This window comes from Salvelinus alpinus, chromosome 19, assembly GCF_045679555.1.
Source record: "Salvelinus alpinus chromosome 19, SLU_Salpinus.1, whole genome shotgun sequence".
Classification (NCBI taxonomy): Eukaryota; Metazoa; Chordata; class Actinopteri; order Salmoniformes; family Salmonidae; genus Salvelinus; species Salvelinus alpinus.
Window position 1 is genome coordinate 28,460,945 of NC_092104.1, and position 24,857 is coordinate 28,485,801.

Below are 24,857 nucleotides of genomic sequence, written 5' to 3' on the forward strand. Positions count from 1 at the left end.
GTTTAAAATCCTATTCGGACGGTTTCAAATCCCCCCTTGCACTGAGGGAGGAGAATGGAGGGAGGGAGTGCGGATGTGTGTGTGTGTGTGTGTGTGTGTGTGTGTGTGTGTGTGTGTGTGTGTGTGTGTGTGTGTGTGTGTGTGTGTGTGTGTGTGTGTGTGTGTGTGTGTGTGTAGAGTGTGTATGAGAAAGAGAGAGAGAGAGCAGAGAGAGAGAGTGTGTGTGAGTGTGCATGCTTGAGTTCTTCTCTCTCTGTGTGTGTGTGTGTGTGTGTGTGTGTGTGTGTGTGTGTGTGTGTGTGTGTGTGTGTGTGTGTGTGTGTGTGTGTGTGTGTGTGTGTGTGTGTGTGTTTGTGTGTGTCTGTCTGTAAGGGTGCGTGAGTTTGTGCTTCTCTGTGTGTAAATGTTCATGTGTGTGCGCCAGGGAGAGCCAGGCAGCACCTTTCCAACACACACACGGCCAAGGCAGGCGGAAGGAGAGAGAAGCAAAGAGAGAGAGATGGGGGTATTTGGAAGGGCGTGGCTAGCCAACTGTCAGTCACTGGCGGGTTACCACAGAAAATGGGCGTGCTCAAATACCGGGACAGCCAATGGTAAGCGACGCTGCTTGTGTCACCATGGTGACGGGGCTGTACCCAGGGAGGTTGTGATGGGTTGACAGGTGCGTGACAATCGGAGCTCTCTGCAAGCATGTACGCCAAAGGCAAGAGTAACAACGTGCCGTCCGACAGCCAAGCCAGAGAAAAGTAAGTTTTATTCATGTGGGAGGGGGAGAAGGGGGGGACCGCGGCAATGGGGAAAGTTCATGAGCGTCCGGGGCAGTCACACAAGGAGCTGCTATCGTAGAAGAGAGACATTGCAAGACTCTGAAGAGTCATGGATGGTGCTTTGCTAGGCGTATTGGCAGGCTTTAAAAGTTGACCATGTACATTGCTTGATAAATTGATTACAATAGAACATGGTGAAATAGAATGTATGCATGATGCTTGCCGACGTACATGGCCGTGGTTCTTAGAGGCACATCTTTTGACACCAATGCTTATCGTTCTACAGTTTGTCAGTTTAGCCTTGGCTATGCAAAAACATTATAGGCTACTGGCTGTAGAGGTAGGAGTTGTAAATAATAGCCAGTTCAGTGGAGCTTTACGCACGCTTTCATGCCCACGTCGTGCATATTGTTGTCAGTGGAAGTTCTCTTTGCATTAGGTTGACAAGCAGGCAATACTATCGTTAGTTCCATCAACCCATTGCACGCTACCTCGCAACACGCAGTAGCCGACACACTGGACACAGAAGTCTGTCCAATAGCCAGCATAATGTGCAGCCGGTATCTGTAATCATTATTATTAGGCTATCATTACCATTACCAAACCTTTTACTTGCATAGTGCACCCCACTGGTCAAGTTGCTTAAACAATAAGCTTTTGTACATTTTAGGAAAACATATCACTAATATGCTACTGGGTTATAATGCATGCACGTTGAAACCGATGTGTTCTTTAGTTGAGCAAATAGTTATCTCGTTGTCGCCGGTGCCCGGTGGCTTGTCTACTGTCACATAGGCAAAAAAAGATGCAATTTCTGTCAAAAATCATGTTATGCAAAGACCTACAGTAGCCTCCGAATAATTTCTGAGGAATGTCTCTGTTGAGTGATCACAAAGTCGTGTCTAAAGACAAAAACATTTCCTGCGAGACAGACAGGAGAATTTGGTTAGGTCTACATTGTTGTTGTCGCATAAGTTATGTAATATTCTGCTTCACGAAAACACCAGACACACTCTTATACCAACGCATTCATGTAGGCCTCTTCTAGGCTTTCTTCTAAGTGTTCATAAACGTCATGTTGGAAATGTAGTTTAATTTGAGCCAGTTTGCTTTAGTAGGAAAATAATCCTGCATTAACAGGACATTTTAATTATGTTGATTATACTTAATGGGAATTTTTGTAGGGGTTGTTACATTTTTCGTAAGTGAAAATCAAGTCTGAAATTTCAATGTGGAAATGACAAAATTCAGAAGCATTTTTAAACCTCAAATACACTATAATTGCAGGAATGTTCTCATGCAAGAGCGTGATCAAATTAAGATCTTACACCTGTATATAAGGCTGCGTTTACACAGGCAGCCCAATTCTGAACTTTTTTTCACTAATTGGTCTTTTCACCAATCAGATCAGCTCTGAAAATATATGATGTGATTGGTCAAAAGACCAATTAGTGGAAAAAATAATTGAGCTGCCTGTGTAAAGGCAATATGTGCCTGTGTTTGCAACTGACCCCACACTTTCCCACACTTTTTTTCCTTCTGAATTGTCTTAGATATGTTTGAAGACTTTCTTAGTTTTGACGGCTTAAGCCTGCAACGACAGTAACTGAAAGCTTGAAACCGCTAATCGCCAACATCTGGGCTTGTGTGCCTGCGTGTGTGTATGTGTAAGGGAGATGTGTGTGAGAGAGATGCACATGTAGCCTATTCTACACATTATTTCATTAAATTATGTTAATGGTTTAATTTTGTGCTAATACATGATTGCCAAAAATGTGGGTAAATTAAATATATTTCGGAGGCTAGTCTATAGAACAGTAATAGTTAGCCTACCTCATTAAACTACTGTACACACACATACATGTGTTAAATAAAAGTGTGAAATACGTGTTCTTGTGAAAAATGCATACAGATTTCTTACATCTTAGAAATGGTTTGTTTACCTGTTCGAACTAAGAACAATTTGGTAAATGCAGAACTTAACATGGAAAGAAAGTCTCATGTGAACGAGAGATATAGGACAAGGGAGAGGAAGAGATGAACTGTAAAAGAGGAAAATAAAGAGGATAAGAGAGGATGAGAAGAAGAAAGGACAGAAGAGAGGGAATTGCATGTTTTGTAGCACACAGTTCTACTGATCAGTGGGGTGTCGCTGTATCTGACACACAGTTCAGTCAGTACCGTCTTCTCTTCAGTTGTTTCTCATTTTTGCTACACAGCAGGAATCAGAGGGAGAGAGAAATAGAGAGCAACAGATGCAGGGAGAGTGAGGAAGAGAGAGAGCGAGGGACTGGGGGAATTTACTGGCTCATTAGTTTACAGCAGGGGTGTTGAACTCATTTTCCCCCGGGGGCCGCATTCGGTCTTCAATGATGTCCGGAGGGCCGCACTGAAAATGTGTTACATTTCCTAGTCCTCTAGCCATCTTATTTAGAATTTTTGATGCTTCCTGTCTAGTAATTATTAGAGAGCTGGACAGTCAAGAAACTGTATGAATATAGGAAAAAAATGTATCCATTAATATATACAGTTGTTTACAAGTCAGAAGTTTACATACACCTTAGCCAAATACATTTAAACTCAGTTTTTCACAATTCCTGACATTTAATCCAAGTAAAGAATAATAGTAGAGAATAATAGTAGAATAATAGAAGAGAATAATAGTAGAGATAATTATTTATTTCTGCTTTTATTTCTTTCATCATATTCCCAGTGGGTCAGAAGTTTACATACACTTAATTAGTATTTGGTAGCATTGCCTTTAAATTGTTTAACTTGGATCAAATGTTTCAGGGTAGCCTTCCACATGCTTCCCACAATAAGTTGGTGAATTTTAGCCCATTCCTCCTGACAGAGCTGGTGTAACTGAGTCAGGTTTGTAGGCCTCCTTGCTCGCACACACTTTTTCAGTTCTGCCCATACATTTTCTATAGGATTGAGGTCTGGGCTTTGTGATGGCCACTCCAATACCTTGACTTTGTAGTCCTTTAGCCATTTTGGAAGTATGCTTGGGGTCATTGTCCATTTGGAAGACCCATTTGCGACCAAGCTTTAACTTTCTGACTGATGTCTTGAGATATTGCCTCAATATATCCACATAATTTTCCTGCCTCATGATGCCATCTATTTTGTGAAGCGCACCAGTCCCTCCTGCAGCCATGCACCCCCACAACATGATGCTGCCACCCCCATGCTTCACGGTTGGGATGGTGTTCTTCGGCTTGCAAGCCTCCCCTTTTTCCTCCAAACATAACAATGGTCATTATGGCCAAACAGTTCTATTTTTGTTTCATCAGACCAGAGGACATTTCTCCAAAAAGTACGATCTTTGTCCCCATGTGCAGTTGCAAACCGTAGTCTGGCTTTTTTATGGCGGTTTTGGAGCAGTGGCATCTTCCTTGCTGAGCGGCCTTTCAGGTTATGTCGATATAGGACTTGTTTTACTGTGGATATAGATACTTTGTACCAGTTTCTTCCAGCATGTTCACAAGGTCCTTTGCTGTAGTTCTGGGATTGATTTGCACTTTTCGCACCAAAGTACGTTCATCTCTAGGAGTCAGAACGCGTCTCCTTCCTGAGCGGTATGACGGCTGCGTGGTCCCATGGTGTTTATACTTGCGTTTTATTGTTTGTACAGATGAACGTGGTACCTTCAACTATTTGGAAATTGCTCCCAATGACGAACCAGACTTGTCTACAATTTGTTTTCTGAGGTCTTGGCTGATTTCTTTTGATTTTCCCATGATGTCAAGCAAATAGGCACTGAGTTTGAAGGTAGGCCTTGAAATACATCCACAGGTACACCTCCAATTGACTCAAATTATGTAAATTAGCCTATCAGTAGCTTATAAAGCCAAGCTGTTTAAAGGCACAGTCAACTTAGTGTATGTAAACTTCTGACCCACTGGAATTGTGATACAGTGAAATAATCTGTCTGTAAACAATTGTTGGAAAAATTACTTGTGTCATGCACAAAGTAGATGTCCTAACCGATTTGACAGAACTATAGTTTGTTAACAAGACATTTGTGGAGTGGTTGAAAAACTAGTTTTAATGACTCCAACCTAAGTGTATGTAAACTTCCAACTTCAACTGTATATATTTTTTACTCAAACCACCCGTGGGCCAGATTGGACCCCCTTTGGCCTGTGGGCCATATGTTTGACACTTCTGGTTTACAGTGTTGTAGTATTGACCTACAAATGACTCCCTACAGAGACAGGGCCCTGGTGTCTAGCAGATGTAGCATGTGTATCACTGTGAAGGTGTGTGTCTAATACACCTACGTGTCTCTGTGCTGTGAACTGTTGATGAATGTTGTGTTCTCACTACTGGGGTCATGCTAGATGAAGTGGGAATAAGGTCTGGTTTTCTCCACCCTTCTCTCTCTCTTTCTCTCTCTTTCTTTCTTGCAGTCTCTCTCCCCCTCTCTCTCTCTCTGTCTCTCTCCCACTCTCTCTCTTCCCCCCCTCTCTCTCTTCCCCCCTCTCTCACTATGCCTGATGTAATGACAAGTGACAGCACAGCACCACTGAACTGTACAAAAACTGTTCTGAGAGGACAAACCAGGGTCAAGTGCACTTCTTAGTGCCTGTTTCAGAAAGTTTCAACATGTCTTGAAATGTTCACATCAGTTCAGTATGAAAAGGTTTGTATTTGTATTTGTATTTATTATGGATCCCCATTAGCTGCTGCCAAAGCAGCAGCTACTCTTCCTGGGGTCCAATAAAATTAAGGCAGTTTATACAATTTTAAAACATTACAATACATTCACAGATTTCACAACACAATGTGTGCCCTCAGGCCCCTACTCCACCACTACCACATATCTACAGTACTAAATCCATGTGTAAGTATAGTGCGTATGTTATCATGTGTGTATGCATGTGTCTGTGCCAATGTTTGTGTTGCTTCACAGTCCCCGCTGTGCCATAAGGTGTTTTTTAATCTGTTTTTTAAATCTACTTTTACTGCTTGTGTCAGTTACTTGATGTGGAATAGACTTCCATGTAGTCATGGCTCTATGTAATAATGTGTGCCTCCCATAGTCTGTTCTGGACTCGGGGACTGTGAAGAGACCTCTTGTGGAATGTCTTGTGGGGTATGCATGCATGGGTGTCCAAGCTGTGTGCCAGTAGTTTAGCAGACAACTTGGTGCATTCAACATGTCAATACCTCTCATAAATAAAAGTAGTGATGAAGTCAATCTCTCCTCCACTTTGAGCCAGGAGAGAATGACATGCATATTATTCATATTAGCTCTCTGTGTACATCCAAGGGCCAGCCGTGCTTCCCTGTTCTGAGCCAATTGCAATTTTCCTTTTTTTTGTGGCTCCTGACCACACAACTGAACAGTAGTCAAGGTGCGACAAAACTAGGCCCCGTAGGACCTGCTTGTTGATAGTGTTGTTAAGATGGCACAGCATCACTTTATTATAGACAGTCTTCTCCCCATCTTAGCTACTACTGCATCAATATGTTTTGACCATGACAGTTTACAATCTAGTGTTACTCCAAGCAGTTCATAATCTCAACTTGCTCAATTTCCACATTATTTATTACAAGATTTAGTTGAAGTTTAGGGTTTAGTGAGTGTTTTGTTCCAAATACAATGCTTTTAGTTAAAAAAATATGTAGGGCTAACTTATTCCTTGCCACCCACTCTGAAACTAACTGCAGCTCTTTGTTGAATGTTGCAGTCATTTCAGTCTCTGTAGTAGCTGATGTGTATAGTGTTGAGTCATCCACATACATAGAAACTCTGGCTTTACTCAAAGTCAGTGGCATGTCATTTGTAAAAATTGAAAAAAACAAGGGGCCTAAGCAGCTACCCTGGGGAATTCCTGATTCTAACTGGATTATATTTGATAGACTTCCATTAAAGAACACCCTCTGTGTTCTGTTAGACAAGTAACTCTTTATCCACATTATAGCAGGGGGTGTAAAGCCATAACACATACGTTTTTTCAGCAGCAGACTATGATCAATAATGTCAAAAGCTGCACTGAAGTCTAACAAGACAGCCCCCCCAATCAATTTATCATCAATTTCTCTCAGACAATCATCAGTCATTTGTGTAAGTGCTGTGCTTGTTGAGTGTCCTTCCCTATAAGCATGCTGAAATTCTGTTGTCAATTTGTTTACTGTAAAATAGCATTGTATCTGGTCAAACACATTTTTTCCCAGAAGTTTACTAAGGGTTGGTAACAGGCTGATTGGTCGGCTATTTGAGCCTGTAAGGGGGCTTTACTATTCTTGGGTAGCGGAATGACTTTAGCTTCCCTCCAGGCCTGAGGGCACACGTTCTCTAGTAGGCTTAAATTGAAGATTTGGCAAATAGGAGTGGCGATATCGTCTGCTATTATCCTCAGTAATTTTCCATCTAGATTATCAGACCCCGGTGGCTTGTCATTGTTGATAGACAACAATACTTTTTTCACCTCTTCCACACTAACTTTATGGAATTCAAATGTACAATTCTTGTCTTTCATAATTTGGTCCAATATACTTGGTTGTGTAGTGTCAGCGTTTGTTGCTGGCATGTCATCCCTAAGTTTGCTTATCTTGCCAATGAAAAAGTAATTCAAGTAGTTGTCAATATCAGTGGGCTTTGTGATGACTGAGCCGAGTTGGCTTTTTTTCAAAAGATTTCATTTAAGGTGCCCCGAAGCTGTTTTACTATCATTCTTTATATAATTTATCTTTGTTTCTTTGTGTAGTTTCTTTTTCTTTAGTTTAGTCACATTATTTCTTAATTTGCAGTACGTTTGCCAATCAGTTGGGCTGCCAGACTTAATTGCCATACCTTTTACCTCATCCCTCTGAACCATACAATGTTTCAATTCCTCATCAATCCAAGGGGATTGAACAGTTTTTACAGTCATTTTCTTAAAGGGTGTTTGCTTATTAGTAACTGGAATAAATAGTTTCATAAATGCATAAAGTGCAGCGTCTGGTTGCTCCTCATTACACACCACAGACCAGCAAATATTCTTTACATCATCAACATATGAATCACTACAAAACTTATTGTATGACCTCTTATACACTATATTAGGCCCAGCCTTTGGAACTTTGGTTTTCCTAGATATGGCTATTATATTGTGATCACTACATCCTATGGATTTGGATACGGCTTTAAAGCAGATATCACATACATTATCAAGCATTTCACACATATTATCCAGATACTGACTGTTAGCACTTGGTGGTCTATAGCTGCTTCCCACAAGAATGGGCTTTAGGTGAGGCAGATGAACCTGTAGCCATATTACTTCAACAGTATTTAACATTAGATCGTCTCTAAGCTTTACAGGAATGTGGTTCTGAATATAGACCGCAACACCGCCTCCGTTGGTATTTCTGTCTTTTCGGTAGATGTTATAACCATGTATTGCTACCACTGTATCATCAAAGGTATTATCTAAGTGAGTTTCAGAGATAGTCAGAATATGAATGTCATCTGTTACAAGTAAGCTATTGACTTCATGGACCTTGTTTCTTAGGCTACAAATGTTAATATGGGCTATTTTTAGCACTTTTCTGGGTTGCTTGATTGTTTTTAATGCTTTACTGGGAAGCTTATCAGAGGTAGACTTACTCATGTTATTTACATTGGAGCTGATAGTGCAGGGTGAGCTGTATAAAGTGGTCTTCCTACTATTGCACACCGCCTCAGTGCTAACAGTGTAACTCTGGTTTATAGGCTCATGATTACTGCTTACAATAGCTGGAGGATAAACAGATATAATCGGTGCATTTAGGGGTACATAAATTAAATGACTTACATTGTGTTTGCCAATGCCCCTAAGATCATGTACATTTGATGCAGCATTATGACGACTCATTGTCACAATGGTAGGGATTAACTGAGCTGGTCTTGGATCATTTACCAGTCATTGTTTCAACACAGCCTTGAAATGCGTGGACAGAGTCAGAGTCCAGGAGCCAAGATGATTTGGATGGACTCCGTCATTCCTGTCGAGTATCTTCTGTTTCCAGAAGGTGTCAAAGTTATCAACAACCAGCAGTCTGCTGAATCTTTCACACTCGCGGCCCAAAGATGGTACTGGATCTGAAATTATTGGCTGTTTTTTGGAGTCTTTTAATGCTAAAGTCAGTTCTTTCAAATCCATTTTCAAATGTTCCGAGCTAGCCCTACTGATGTTGTTTGACCCCACATGGACTACGACAGTGTCATCTCCTGGCATCTGTGGTAGAACAGTCAGAAGCAGCCTTATTATGTCTTGTACTCGTGCTCCTGGGTAGCACAGGGCTTTTGCCTTGGGGACCGAGATGTTTCTCACCATAGAGCTGCCTATGATGACAGGTGGTGATGTGGAATGGGCCGGTCTCTCAGGCAGCCTCACGGTCTGGTGAGACAGGTTCAGATCCTCGGAGCTCCCAAAGGAAGAAGCCGAGGATGAAGATGCAGGTACCTCCGGATCCGATCTTGATTGGGAAGCCACCATGGACGAAGGCACCGGAACCTCTGGATCCAGGGAGGAAAAGCTGTTTCTGGTCTGTGTCAGTTCCGGGCTCAACATCTCCATGGAGACCCCCGTTGCCAGAGGACGACTTCTTCGCTTTCCATAGTGAGTGACGTACCTCCATGGCAGGTTGGTTGGGTCGAGATCAGCTCCATTCTCCAGGGAAGGGGGAGGCCCTTTCGGGGATGGAACCCTGCCGAGCACCGGCCAGCCGGCTGTGGAGAGCCAACACGGCGGCGAAACTTCCACTAGACCAGAGCAGCGTCCGGCTACTGGGGTGGAAGAAAATGAAAAAGTAGGTGGGTGTGGGTTCCCCAGTAGCTTATGTAGGTTTGCTACTTGCTTGCTAAGAGTAGCTACTTCGCTCCTGTAGTCCTCCGCAAGCAAGCAGTTGCTACATTGAAAGTCAACGCGGTCCACAATGTCCCGGAACAAAGCAAAGTATACGCAGTTCCTGCAACATTGGAAACGTTCAATAGCGACCTCCATTTGAGACCGCCGAGCAAGCTACCGCCGGGCTTTCGCGTCTCTCCCGGCTTATCTGGCAGGATTCCGGGACAGATAGCAGCGCTCACAGCAATTTAGCCCAACAGAGCCGCAGGATTCAAAATAAAGTACAAGTATAATAAAACACTGTCAGCTTTTAAACCGAGTTCTTTAGTTCAGGTGTCAGCGTTGAATATGTTTGCTCCTGTCCGGTGTCTATGACTGAGACCAAAGGTTATAAACCAAGTATTCTTCCTTTGAAAACAAAATAATGCAATTGAAACACTCCTCCCTCGGTACACTGTTACCTTCCCTTAGTATAATTTGCTTAGGGAAGAGTTTTCCTTGGTTGAATTCAGCTGCTGTTGATCAGAGTGTCATGGCACTTGTATGATGTAGAATTGTGATTGAAATGTAGCTTTTGTTAAAGCTGTATCCATGCTTGCTGGCTGTCTTAATGTTGCTTGGTTAGCTTCTTTTGTGCTTGACTGAGTGACTGAAGTTTGCAGTCACTCAAACCTCTGCAGACTAGCGTGCAAACAAATTTAAAAAAAGAAGCATAGCTACGGGAAAATTGTTCTTGCATGTGCTATAGCTCTATAACGGTCTGCTAATACAGGACTACTTTTGTTTATTAAAACTTTATTTTAATTCCGATTTTTCAGGGTGTACTGCAGCACCCTCAGCACCCCTACTTCCCGCAGCTATGTAAATACGTAGGCTACTCACTGTCTCTGGATCCTCGCCTTGTCGCATTGTTTCTCTCACACACACACACACACACACAGTTTCTTTCCATCTCCTGGCTTAGACACAGGCACGTGAGACACCTCCTGCTCCTGGCAGGAAGCAGCCGACACAGCATCGCTCCTGACTGAGGCGAAGCAGTGCATGCTGGGAGTGTTTATCCTCTCTTACAGAGCCAGTTCTGGCTGCCACAGACTGCACTGAAACATCACAATATGCCACAGGAGCTGCTCAGTGTACCTGGAGGATCCTTACTGTAGGCCATACTGCACGTCAGATACTGATTTAGCTACGTAGTCTCCTGCTGGCTGCCACTCTCCTGTCTCTGACAATAAGTCACAGGACAGAACTGCACTGAAACATCACCAGATGCAGGTGCTTGAAACATCAGTCTACCTATCCATGTTTTACACTGAAATCAGTTGAAAGATGCTGAGTGCTTAGTCTAAGTTGGAGAGTATGTGTAAGAATTGTCTACATTTTAGTCATTCAGCAGACGCTCTTATCCAGAGCGACTTACAGGAGGGTAAGTGCCTTGCTCAATGGCACATTTTCATCTAGTTGACTCAGGGATTCAAACCAGCGAACCTTTGGTTACTAGCCCAACACTCTTAACCATTAGGCTAGTGACAGGTGAGTGAGTTTGCACGGAAGAAAAATAAGGAAAGAGAGATGAGTGCGTGAATGATCATGAGAAAGAAAAGCGAGAAGAAATAAAAGCATAGAGAGAAGAAAGATTCTCTGTGTGCTTGAGGTCAGATGAGGGGCAGGTGTGGGTAGCTGGTATCCTGGAGGACCTCATGGTCTAATGCTTTCTAATGGCTGCTCATCTGACCCCAGCACTTAACACACATCTCCCACTCATAGATCGCTTACGCTGGGAAGTGACCACACCTGATTCTGCTGGCCAAGGTTCAGACAGAACTCATGTAAAAACATTGGTGAAAGACCCTACAGACACAGGGCTTTAGCACCAGTTAAACTCTCCTCTGATAGGTCAGTTGAGAATATATTGTTGATAAACTGTCCATCCAGTAAGCCTGTCTTAGTTTCTGTTTGCATAGGCTACACCACTTTCCCATATGGTTCAACCACTCTACTTCTAACCCCATCTGTCTGACAGGCTGGCTTGATGAATGGCAGTTCAGTTCAACTCCAGTAATGATTGTAGGGCTAATAGCTTATCTGCTCTCTTGACGACAACAGAGAGAATTGTCACCTACTCAACATATTGTTGTCATTCAGACTAGGCTTGGGCGGTATACCGTATACCGGGGTATTTGGAAAAAGCCAAGCGATGGTTTTTCAATACCGTCAAAACTATTTCTTTGACATTTTTCAATAAATGGGAATATTTGTAGCTACTTTTTAAGTTAATATCTGCAGTCAACTTGTGCAATACGTTAGGAGATAAAGCAGATTGCGTTCTTCATTTCATCTGTTGCATTATTTTACACTATTTTACATTATGAAGCTTACCGTTCCCCAGAACAGTTGAGCCAGTCAGGTGTTTGTTTGTAAATAGCACAACGGGAGACAGCAGGCGTCCATAGACAGTACATAGCGTTCTATATCTATCAGAGTCTCTGTTGTGCTGCACACATGAGGTCATGCAGTTGCATTCATTACTAAATGTTTGCCGTTAGATAACTTATAATGGCTTTCTGACAGAATTCAAAGAGCTCTGGGTGAGTTATCTGTACAGCTGCCATTTTTTCCCTGTGCTTCCTACTAGCATTTTTTTCTCCTCTGTTATTCTCACATATGCTCTTCAGAAAAGCATGCATCACAACTTTGTTGCACAATTTCTATTATTCACTTTCGCTTGGAAATGTCCTCACTCACACGAAAATTACATTCGGTAGCTACTAGCGATGCTTGTATAACTTTATGAGCTGGATTTGCCTGTCTTTGCAATTCGTTTATGTTCGTTTTTGCTCATTAACATTTAGTTAACAGCGTCTCTGTGATTTTACTAATATTTTGTGCAAATATTATTAGCATTCTCGTGATAGAGGCCCAATGGGTTTTTCTTACGTTTTTAGCACCCCTTGTGTACCATGCCGGTAATACCGTAAATCCCGGGACGAAAGAAGGACTGTATGACGATATGAAAATTTGGATACAGCCCAAGCCTAATTTAGACACAAAGATATGAGGGACTATAAAAGCCATGATTGTCTAAATGTTTTAATCCACCGGCCCCTCAGATTAGCGCCAATCTCGGATTACAAAATCAAAGTCAAAGAAAAACCCTGTATCTAACATGGCCCACAAAGCCTCTGCAAATATCAGTGATGACAACATGACAAGGCTTTGGCAGAAAACACTAGTAGTCTGCTGAATAGCCTCCCAAAGTCCTCTTTTATCTGTAGAGAGCCCTCCTTGTCTTTCGATCGTGTTACCTGCTAAAGATGTACAGCAACTATCAAAGCAGCTGCGTCTTACTGAGCTCTAACAGGGAGTCAGTCAGCCCTTGATCAACAGACAGAACAGGGAGGCAATGTTTCACTCAGCAAAGAAGACCCCACATCACATCAGGCATCCTCACGGGACATCTCGTGGTCCTCCGGACGTGACACAAGCCCTTTGTCTCTATCAGATAGCATGAAAGTAGGAGGGAGAAGAAAGGATAAGAAGGCATGAAAGTCTTTATTCTCTCCGTTCAAAAGATGGAGAACGGATGACTGGGTTCATCACCCAGCACATCCCTCAGGACCCCGGGGGCATCCCAGAACACGCCTGTTTTAATTAGACACACTCTGACTCTCTCCTCCTCTCTGCCCCTGGTAGCTCATCTCTCCTCCTCTCTGCCTCCTGTAAGCCTTCTCTCTGACTGTCTCTCTCTCCTCCTCTCTGCCTCCGGTAACTCCTCTCTCTGACTCTCCCCTCCTCTCTGCCTCCGGTAACTCCTCTCTCTGACTCTCCCCTCCTCTCTGCTTCCGGTAACTCCTCTCTCCGACTCTCTCCTCCTCTCTGGTTTTGGCAGGAAGTTTTGTGTTGCCCACGGTGACACTAAATGCCCAGTAACTACGGTATGGACGCTCCTGCACAGCTTTTCCTGTAACCCCAGAACAGACTACAAGTAAATGCAGCGGAAAACACACATACAACAAGAGATCAGTCAGGGAAACCCACAGTTGTCTGTTGTATTTTATCTTGTTTGCTTATCTTGCTTTTATGCTTCTTAATTAGATAGCTTGTATCTTCATGTCTCTTCTATTGTGTTTCTTATTTAGCATGTCAAATTTTTGGGTGTTGTACGAGTGTCTGTTTAGTATGTTCAATGTTGCTGTGTGTGTATTATGTGCGTGTGCCCGCATAGCCCGAAAATATTGTTCTGGCGATGTTTGATATGCTTTTTACATTTGTAACGCTATTTTTTGGGGGTGAAAATCGTGAAAGTTGCCATTTTAGGCTGTTTTAGGCTATACATGCGAGATGTAATGCCCAATGTAAGACCCAATGATCCGTGAACCATACATGATACAGACAACACCTGTCACAGATCCCTCTGGAACTTTCATTGCGCACACCTGGCCCCTATTCCCACTGATTGTGTTTGTATATATGTGCCCTTTGTTTCACCATGGTGCTGTCGATTATTGTTACAATGTCCGTTGGTGCGTGTGAGTACCTGTGCTGTGTGTTTTGGGCTTTCGTGCCATTGTGGATTGTGCAGATGATTATGGGTCTCGTCCCGTGTGTTAATCATTGTGCACGTGTGTTATTTATTCAAGGTACTCCTCACTCTTTTGTTTTGGGTTTCTACCCTGTGTTTTGTTATGTGTTTGTTTGGTCTTCGTCCCCGTGCCTTTACACGGGACGCCGTAATTTGGGTAAGAAATAAAAAACTCTATTACGCATTCCTGCGCCTGTCTCCCAGATCTTTCATACCAGCGTGGCAGCACCTTGGTGCCATTATACTCCTAATAGTTTGCTCTAAAATATGGAGTACCGCTACATTCTGTAATACAATTTTCCACATTAATTTATTCAACATTAAAACTATTAACATATTGTTTTAAACAAGTACATCACATTTCCAGAGTGTGCTCTCTGCTACTGTTAAAGTTATGATAAATGTTATGAGCACCACCAACACAGTGAATGGGAAAATGGATTCAAACGGAACTCCCTCTGCTGGTGATTTGCTGAATATGCAGGAGGGCTGTGATTGGTTAATGACCTATAATGTCAAAAAAATCTTTGACATTTTCCATATGCTGGGGACAATCAATCAATCAAATGTATTTATAAAGCCCTTCTTACATCAGCTGATGTCACAAAGTGCTGTATAGAAACCCAGCCTAAAACCCCAAACAGCAAGCAATGCAGGTGTAGAAACACGGTGGCTAGGAAAAACTCTCTAGAAAGGCCAGAACCTAGGAAGAAACCTAGAGGAACCAGGCTTTGAGGGGTGGCCAGGCATCTTCTGGCTTTGCCGGGTGGAGATTATAACAGAACATGGCCAAGATGTTTAAATGTTCATAGATGACCAGCAGGGTCAAATAATAATAATCACAGTGGTTGTCAAGGGTGCAACAACAAAAGGCCAATTTAAAATGTGGAGTTTTGTCACACAACACAATGCTACAGAAGTCTCAAGTTTTGAGGGAGAGTGCAATTGGCATGCTGACTGCAGGAATGTCCACCATTTGAATGTTAATTTCTCTACCATAAGCTACCGCCAACGTCGTTTTCGATAATTTGGCAGTACATCCAGACCATGTGTAACCACGCCAACCCAGGACCAGGGTTGGGGGGACGGGGTGCTGAAAAGTATTTCTGTCTGTAATAAAGCTCTTTTGTGGGCCTATGCTCTTCCAGGCACCCCTGCCCAGTCATGTGAAATCCATAGATTAGGGCCTAATTAATTAATTTCAATTGACTGATTTCTTTATAAACTCAGCAAAAAAAGAAACGTCCCTTTTTCAGGACCCTATCTTTCAAAGATAATTTGTAAAAATCCAAATAACTTCAGATATTTATTGTAAAGGGTTAAAACACTGTTTCTTATGCTTGTTCAATGAACCATAAACAATTAATGAACATGCACCTGTGGAACGGTTGTTAAGACACTAACAGCTTACAGACGGTAGGCAATTAAGGTCACAGTTATGACATTTTAGGACACTAAAGAGGCCATTCTACTGACTTTGAAAAACACCAAAAGAAAGATGCCCAGGGTCACTGCTCATCTGCGTGAACATGCCTTAGGCATGCTGCAAGGAGGCATGAGGACTGCAGATGTGGCCAGAGCAATAAATTGCAATGTCCATACTGTGAGACGCTTAAGACAGCGCTACAAGGAGACAGGACGGACAGCTGATTGTCCTCGCAGTGGCAGACCACGTGTAACAACACCTGCACAGGATCGGTACATCCGAACATCACACCTGCGGGACAGGTACAGGATGGCAACAACAACTGCCCGAGTTACACCAGGAACGCACAATCCCTCCATCAGTGCTCAGACTGTCCGCAACAGGCTGAGAGAGGCTAGACTGAGGGCTTGTATGCCTGTTGTAAGGCAGGTCCTCACCTGACATCACCGGCAACAACGTCGCCAATGGGCACAAACCCACCGTCGCTGGACCAGACAGGACTGGCAAAAAGTGCTCTTCACTGATGAGTCGTGGTTTTGTCTCACCAGCGGTGATGGTCGGAATTGCGTTTATCGTCAAAAGGAATGAGCGTTACACCGAGGCCTGTACTCTGGAGCGGGATCGATTTGGAGGTGGAGGGTCGTCAATCTCAATGCTGTCCGTTACAGGGAAGACATCCTACTCCCTCATGTGGTACCCTTCCTGCAGGCTCATCCTGACATGACCCTCCAGCATGACAATGCCACCAGCCATACTGCTCGTTCTGTGCGTGATTTCCTGCAAGACAGGAATGTCAGTGTTCTGCCATGGCCAGCAAAGAGCCCGGATCTCAATCCCATTGAGCACGTCTGGGACCTGTTGGATCGGAGGGTTAAGACCAGGGCCATTCCTCCCAGAAATGTCTGGGAACTTGCAGGTGCCTTGGTGGAAGAGTGGGGTAACATCTCACATCAAGAACTGGCAAATCTGGTGCAGTCCATGAGGAGGAGATGCACTGCAGTACTTAATGCAGCTGGTGGCCACACCAGATACTGACTGTTACTTTTGATTTTGACTCCCTCTTTGTTCAGGGACACATTATTCAATTTCTGTTAGTCAAATGTCTGTGGAACTTGTTCAGTTTATGTCTCAGTTGTTGAATCTTGTTATGTTCATACAAATATTTACACATGTTAAGCTTGATGAAAATTAACACAGTTGACAGTGAGAGGACGTTTCTTTTTTTGCTGAGTTTATGAACTGTAACTCAGTAAAATCTTTGAAATTGTTGCATGTTGCATTTATATTTTTGTTCAGTATAAATCAAAAAGGGTACTTTTAGAGATATTAATATTTTTGATGTTGAATTAATTAATGTGAAACATTGTATTTCAGAATCTAGACATACTCCATATTTTAGAGAACACTATAAGGAGTATAATGACACCCAGATGTTGTCTGTATCATGTACGGTTCACAGATCATAGGATCTTACAGGAGGCATGTACAGGTCTAAAAAGGGCCTAAAATGGCCACCTTTATTATGAATTTCTCAAAAATGGTTTGCGATACTTGAAACAAATGTAAAAAGCATCTTCAAAATCCTTCCTCCCAATACATTTTTTATATGAGAATTGCGAGAACAATCTGAGATACCAAATTTATTTTCGGCCATGCTGGCGTGGAATCACCATATACTCTATGCTGCTGTTGTTACTGAGCTCCTGTTCTCTCTGTCTCTCTCTCCTACAGCAGTGGAATTTGTAGGCCTGTATCCTCTGATATTTCCTCCATCATTGATATGCAAGCAGCATCGCCCAGGCGCTAGCGCAAGGTTAAGCATGTGTGACGGCCAGGCTTAGGAATTGCCTCAGTCTCGCTTGCTCTCTCTCTCGCTCTCTCTCCCTCCCTCTCTATCTCCCCTCTCCATCTCTCCCTCTTCTCACTCGGTCTCTCTTATTCTCTCTCTCTCTCTTCCCCCTCTCTCTATCTCTCCATCTCTTTCTCTCGCTTTCCTTCCTCCCTCTCTGTTGCTATTTCATTTTCATCATCTGTGTTAGTGTGAGGCCACAGAGTTCTTCCTTTTAATCATTCATAAATGTACCTTCCTACCCTCTCGTCTTACATTACAACATACATATTACTGCCACTGAACCTTATAAAGTCCTATGTGACATTTTCTCCCCTCTGAACACAGGACTGTATATTTCTCTGTCTAGGACTTAAATGGCTAGCAGAGCGCTTGGCATTTATAGGATCCCCTTAATGTTATTTCCCAATCAGAGAGAGAAGCAGGAGAGGGAGGGATGACATCATAGACAGATCTCAGTTTGAGTTGGGCAACACTGGGTTTTGTTTGTGACGACTGTCTGCCTCAACTTTCAATATCATATATAGTACAGGAATAAGGTCATAGATGGGCATTATATTTCCTAAAAGCATCTATAGAGCTAATATTATTATTGCTATCATCATTGTTATCACCTGGTTCAATTCCCAGGATCTAATTATTCAGTAGAACGTAACTAACTGGTATTAGAACAACAACATATAGCCCTGAACAGCTTTTTGTATCTGTTGTTCTTGGTGGTAGTGTGAAATGTTACGTTGTGTGAGTTCAACAATATCTCTAAAACTATCGGAGCTTGGGAGTTAGCAGGAAAATGTTCCAGCAGCCACATTCCAGGTCTGACATTCTAAGACAAGGAGGCGTCGGCTGGGGTCAGGCAGGGGATGGTAGAGAACAGGGAACACACCTGGCTCACTCACTGCTCGTGTATGTGTTTGTGTGTGTGTGCGTGTGTGTGTGTGCATGCTGTGTAAGCATGTGTTTTAGACATTCATTGCCAGACTGTGATGTATTCCATTCTTTATGTCTCAAGTTATCATTGACTTTTCATTTACTATGACTCATAGAGCCTACAGTGCTGTCAACACACCGTCCATTCAGATCATTCTGATCAAGGACTATACTGTGCTTTAGATAGTACACAATTACACAGCCAGTGACTGAAGCATCCTATATGTCTAGGCAAATAAATTAACTTGAATGACTACAAAGTTCTATCTGCAAACAGAAGAAGAAGAATTGCACTGTAGAATTGCACTGAAATGTACTGTTATCACTTAAAGAAAAGTTAAACAAGGAAAACTCTGCTGGAAATCAGGCGGTGTCCTTTGAACTGTGAAATTAAAGGAACTCTGTAAACTGTGACTCAATCTAAACTAAACAAACCAATTAAAATGGAACTAAAAATTAGAGTACATAGAATTTTTCTGTTAATGGATTTCTCCTCTCCCTGTGATAAGCTGGTTTTTCTTGTTGTCCCAGCTGAGAACATTGTTGCCTCTTATGTTAGGCCAGAGCCAGTCTGAACCAATGACAACGAACTAAAACTACTTTTCATTTTCAAACTCCTTAACATTCTGTTTTGTCTGTCTATCACGATGAGAAGAAAGGACAGGGGATTTGCTGTACCCTCCCCCACCCCCTCCCTCCCTCCCTCTTCCGTTCTTAATTGCAGCTCCACTCATTTGTTATTTTCCGGAGGAGCTAGACGAGGGTGGTTTCCTGCTCATGTTCCTGCTACTGAGAGAGAGAGCGAGGTTTGGTAGTCAATCACATTGACACACCCCACTGAGCCGACATGTTGCCCTGACCCTGATCACAGACTCCTGTTTAAAGGGTCAGCCTCTGACTGTGGAGGGAGGGCTTCTCCTTTCAGGACCAGCTAATTCTGAACAGATGATGATGATGCTTGGAGTTGGACTCTAGGGCAGAGATGCATTATAGTGAGCCTCACAAGCTGTAGTATATGCTGCTTTTCAATCTTGTCTTTTAATGCGAGACTGAACCATGTCTCCTTATAATGCTGTTCACCACTGTAGAACCTCAAGAGTTGGAGGAGTGTCCGTTTTTGATCATAAACATTTTTAATTCTTTGTAAGAGAGGACCTCGCACTTACATCTGATAACATTGACATTTAATCTCTTTTTATCAAAATTCCCTCCTGTTCATTTTTTGGTGGTAAAAAAGGGGTAATTGGATGTATCTATCGGCCACGGATTCTGACATTGGTAGTTTCAATGATATTCTTGCATCAACCTTGGATTTGATTAATAATGAAGATAAAATATGTTTTTCTATTGGGTGATTACAACATAAACCTATTTAAAAGTGGCGAACCACTCACTGACATCTGACTTTTTGAATACTTTATACTCCAGCTATCTGTATCCCCTCATCTATACGCCCACAAGAGTGACCAGTTCTTCTGCCACCTTTATTGATAATATTTTTACAACATCTTTGAATGATGTGGCTAATACAGGTATACTTTATACTGTATACAGTGCATTCTGAACGTATTCAGACCCCTTGACTTTTTGTTACGTTACAGCCCTATTCTTAAATGGATTAAATAAAACATTTTCCTCATCAATCTACACAAAATACCCCTTAATGACAAAGCAAACAGATTTTTATCCATCTTTGCCAATTTATTACAAATAAAAACAGAAATACGTTATTTACATATGTATTCAGACACTTAGCTATGAGACTTGAAATTGAGCTCAGGTGCATCCTGTTTCCATTGATAATCCTTGAGATATTTCTACAACTTGATTGGAGTCCACCTGTGGTAAATTCAATTGATTGGACATGATTTGGAAAGGCACACACCTGTCTATATAAGGTCCCATTGTTGACAGTTCATGTCAGAGCAAAAACCAAGCCACGAGGTCGAAGGAATTGTCTGTAGAGCTCTGAGACAAGATTGTGTCGAGACACAGATCTGGGGAAGGGTACCAAAACATTTCTGCAACATTGAAGGTCCCCAAGAACACAGTGGTTCCATCATTCTTAAATGGAAGAAGTTTGGAACCACCAAGACTCATCCTAGAGTTGGCCGCGCGGCCAAACTGAGCAATTGGGGGAGAAGGGCCTTGGTCAGGGAAGTAACCAGAACCCGATGGTCACACTGACAGCTCTCCAGAGTTCCTCTGTGGAGATGGGAGAACCTGCAGCACTCCACCAATCAGGCTTTTATGGTAGAGTGGCCAGACGGAAGCACTCCTCAGTAAAAAGCACATGGCAGCCAGCTTGGAGTTTGCCAAAAGGCACCTAAAGGACTCTCAGACCATGAGAAACAAATACTCTGGTCTGATGGAACCAAGATTAAACTCTTTGGCCTGAATGCCAATCGTCACGTCTCGAGGAAACCTGGAAGCATGGTGGTGGCAGCATCATGCTGTGGGGATGTTTTTCAGCGGCAGGGACTGGGAGACTAGTCAGGATCGAGGAAAATATGAACGGAGCAAAGTACTGAGAGATCCTTGATGAAAACCTGCTCCAGAGTGCTCAGAACCTCAGACTGGGGTGAAGGTTCATCTTCCAACAGGACAACGACCCAAAGCACACACCCAAGACAACGCAGGAGGGGCTTCAGGGACAAGTCTCTGAATGTCCTTGAGGTCCCAGCCAGAGCCTGGACTTGAACCCGATCGAACATTTCTGGAGAGACCTGAAAATAGCTGTGCAGCGACGCTCCCCGTCCAACCTGACAGAGCTTGAGAGGATCTGCAGAGAAGAATGGGAGAAACTCCCCAAATACAGGTATGCAAAGCTTGTAGCTTCATACCCAGAAAGACTCAAGGCTGTACTCACTGCACTCACTGCCAAAGGTGCTTCAACAAAGTACTAAGTAAAGGGTCTGAATTCTTATCTAAATGTGATATACCCTGTATTTTTATTTTTATAAATTTGCCAACATTTCTAGAAACCTATTTTTGCTTTGTCGTAATGGGGTATTGTGTGTGTAGATTGATGAGGGAAAAAGCTATTCATATAAGCCCTTGGACTTCCAACCACACCTGTACACCATTTTTACATTTTTTATATATATTTTTTTATCTGTGTTGTTGTCTATCACTTGTTTTCTTTGGTGCAAATAAATAAACCAGGGGAGACCGGAGTTAGCTAGGTGTGAATAGGGGTAGGTTGTTACAGGGGTTAGCTAGTTGTGAGTAAGGATAGGTTGTTACGGGGTTAGCTAATTGTGAATAGGGGTAAGTTGTTACGGGGTTAGCTAATTGTGAGTAAGGACAGGTTGTTACAGGGTAGGCTGTTACAGGGGTTAGCTAGTTGTGAACAGTTGTAGGTTGTTACAGGGGTTAGCTAGTTGTGAACAGTTGTAGGTTGTTACAGGGGTTAGCTAGTTGTGAACAGTTGTAGGCTGTTACAGGGGTTAGCTAGTTGTGAGTAGGGATAGGTTGTTACAAGGTTAGCTAGTTGTAAATAGTGGTAGGTTGTTACAGGGGTTAGCTCGTTGCGAACAGTTGTATGATGTTACAGGGGTTAGCTAGTTGTGAACAGTTGTAGGCTGTTACAGGGGTTAGCTAGTTGTGAGTAGGGATAGGTTGTTACAAGGTTAGCTAGTTGTGAATAGTGGTAGGTTGTTACAGGGGTTAGCTCGTTGCGAACAGTTGTAGGTTGTTACATGGGTTAGCTAGTTGTGAGTAAGGATAGGTTGTTACATGGGTTAGTTAGTTGTGAATAGGGGTAGGTTGTTATGGGGTTAGCTAGTTGTGAATAGGGTAGGTTGTTACTGGGGTTAGTTAGTTGTGAATATGGGTAGGTTGTTACAGGGGTTTAGCTAGTTGTGAATAGTGTTGGGTTGTTACAGACGTTAGCTAGTTGTGAATAGTGTTGGGTTGTTACAGGCGTTAGCTAGTTTTGAATTGTGTTAGGTTGTTACATAGGTTAGTTAGTTGTGAATAGGGTTAGGTTGTTACAGGGATTAGATAGTTGTTACAGGTGTAAGCTAGTTGTGCGTAAGGATAGGTTGTTACATAGGTTAGCTAGTTGTGCGTAAGGATAGGTTGTTACATGGGTTAGCTAGTTGTGAACAGTTGTAGGTTGTTACAGGGGTTAGCTAGTTGTGAAAAGGGGTAGGTTGTTACAGGGGTTAGCTAGTTGTGAACAGTTGTAGGTTGTTACAGGGCGTAGCTAGTTGTGAAAAGGGGTAGTTTGTTACAGGGGTTAGCTAATTGTGAATAGTGGTAGGTTGTTACAGGGGTTAGCTAGTTGTGAACAGTTGTAGGTTGTTACAGGGGTTAGCTAGTTGTGAATAGTGGTAGGTTGTTACAGGGGTTAGCTAGTTGTGAACAGTTGTAAGTTGTTACAGGGGTTAGCTAGTTGTGAACAGTTGTAGGTTGTTACAGGGGTTATCTAGTCGTGAGTAGGGATAGGTTGTTACAAGGTTAGCTAGTTGTAAATAGTGGTAGGTTGTTAGATGCGTTAGCTAGTTGTGAGTAGGGGTAGGTTGTTAAAGGGTTTAGCTAGTTGTGAACAGTTGTAGGTTGTTACAGTGGTTAGCTAGTTGTGAGTAAGGATAGGTTGTTACATGGGTTAGTTAGTTGTGAATATGGGTAGGTTGTTATGGGGTTAGCCAGTTGTGAATAGGGTTCGGTTGTTACAGGGGTTAGTTAGTTGTGAATATGGGTAGGTTGTTACAGGCGTTAGCTAGTTGTGAATTGTGTTGGGTTGTTACAGGGGTTAGCTAGTTGTGAATTGTGTTGGGTTGTTACAGCGGTTAGCTAGTTGTGAGTAGGGTTTAGGTTGTTACAGGGGTTAGCTAGTTGTGAATAGTTGTAGGTTGTTACAGGCGTTAGCTAGTTGTGAATTGTGTTAGGGTGTTACATAGGTTAGTTAGTTGTGAATAGGGTTAGGTTGTTACAGGGAATAGATAGTTGTTACAGGTGTTAGCTAGTTGTGAGTAAGGATAGGTTGTTACAGGTGTTAGCTAGTTGTGAGTAGGGATAGGTTGTTACGGGGTTAGCTAGTTGTGAGTAGGGTTTAGGTTGTTACAGGGGTTAGCTAGTTGTGAATAGGGATAGGTTGTTACAGGGGTTAGCTAGTTGTGAATAGTTGTAGGTTGTTACAGGCGTTAGCTAGTTGTGAATTGTGTTAGGGTGTTACATAGTTTAGCTAGTTGTGAATAGGGTTAGGTTGTTACAGGGATTAGATGGTTGTTACAGGTGTTAGCTAGTTGGGAGTAAGGATAGGTGGTTACGGGGTTAGCGAGTTGTGATTTGGGGTAGGTTGTTACGGGGTTAGCTAGTTGTAAATAGTTTTAGGTCGTTACAGGGGTTAGCTAGTTGTGAGTAGGGTTTAGGTTGTTTCAGGGGTTAGCTAGTTGTGAATAGTTGTAGGTTGTTACAGGCGTTAGCTAGTTGTGAATTGTGTTAGGGTGTTATATAGATTAGCTAGTTGTGAAAAGGGGTAGTTTGTTACAGCTAGTTGTGAGTAGGGTTTAGGTTGTTACAGGGGTTAGCTAGTTGTGAATAGTTGTAGGTCGTTACAGGGGTTAGCTAGTTGTGAGTTGGGGTAGGTTGTTACGGGGTTAGCTAGTTGTAAATAGTTTTAGGTCGTTACAGGGGTTAGCTAGTTGTGAGTAGGGAAAGGTTACAGGGGTTCGTTAGTTGTTACAGGTGGAAATTGTTACAGGGGTTAGCTAGTTGTTACGGGGTAAATTGTTACAGGGGTTAGCTAGTTGTGGTAGGGATAGGTTGTTACATGGGTTAGCTAGTTGTAACAGGGGTAAATTGTTACAGGGGTTAGCTTGTTGTTACAGTGGTGAATTGTTACAGGGGTTAGCTAGTTGTTACAGGGGTAAATTGTTACAGGGGTTAGCTAGTTGTGGTAGGGATAGGTGGTTACGGGGTTAGCTAGTTGTTACAGGGGGAAATTGTTACAGGGGTTAGCTAGTTGTGAACAGTTGTAGGTTGTTACAGGGGTTAGCTAGTTGTGAATAGTGGTAGGTTGTTACAGGGGTTAGCCAGTTGTGAACAGTTGATTGTTGTTACAGGGGTTAGCTAGTTGTGAACAGTTGTAGGTTGTTACAGGGGTTATCTAGTCGTGAGTAGGGATAGGTTGTTACAAGGTTAGCCAGTTGTAAATAGTGGTAGGTTGTTACATGGGTTAGCTAGTTGTGAGTAGGGGTAGGTTGTTAAAGGGGTTAGCTAGTTGTGAACAGTTGTAGGTTGTTACAGTGGTTAGCTAGTTGTGAGTAAGGATAGGTTGTTACAGGGGTTAGTTAGTTGTGAATATGGGTAGGTTGTTACAGGGGTTTGCTAGTTGTGAATAGTGTTGGGTTGTTACAGGCGTTAGCTAGTTTTGAATAGTGTTGGGTTGTTACAGGCGTTAGCTAGTTGTGAATTGTGTTAGGGTGTTACATGGGTTAGTTAGTTGTGAATAGGGTTAGGTTGTTACAGGGAT

At 42.7% G+C, this 24,857-nt stretch overlaps 1 protein-coding gene across 2 annotated transcripts in view; it reads left to right on the forward strand.

Moving 5' to 3' along the window:
- Positions 1-413: 413 nt before the first annotated feature.
- Positions 414-24,857, forward strand: part of LOC139545238 (single-stranded DNA-binding protein 2) — a 119,998-nt gene continuing 95,554 nt past the window's right edge. The window contains exon 1 of one of the 2 annotated variants that reach the window (XM_071352791.1): positions 414-593. In XM_071352791.1, the coding sequence (XP_071208892.1) occupies positions 562-593 (32 nt within the window). In that variant the 5' untranslated portion in view covers positions 414-561. Of the gene's footprint in view, positions 594-614; positions 747-24,857 lie in introns of those variants that run through there. The other variant, XM_071352790.1, reaches the window with a different exon arrangement.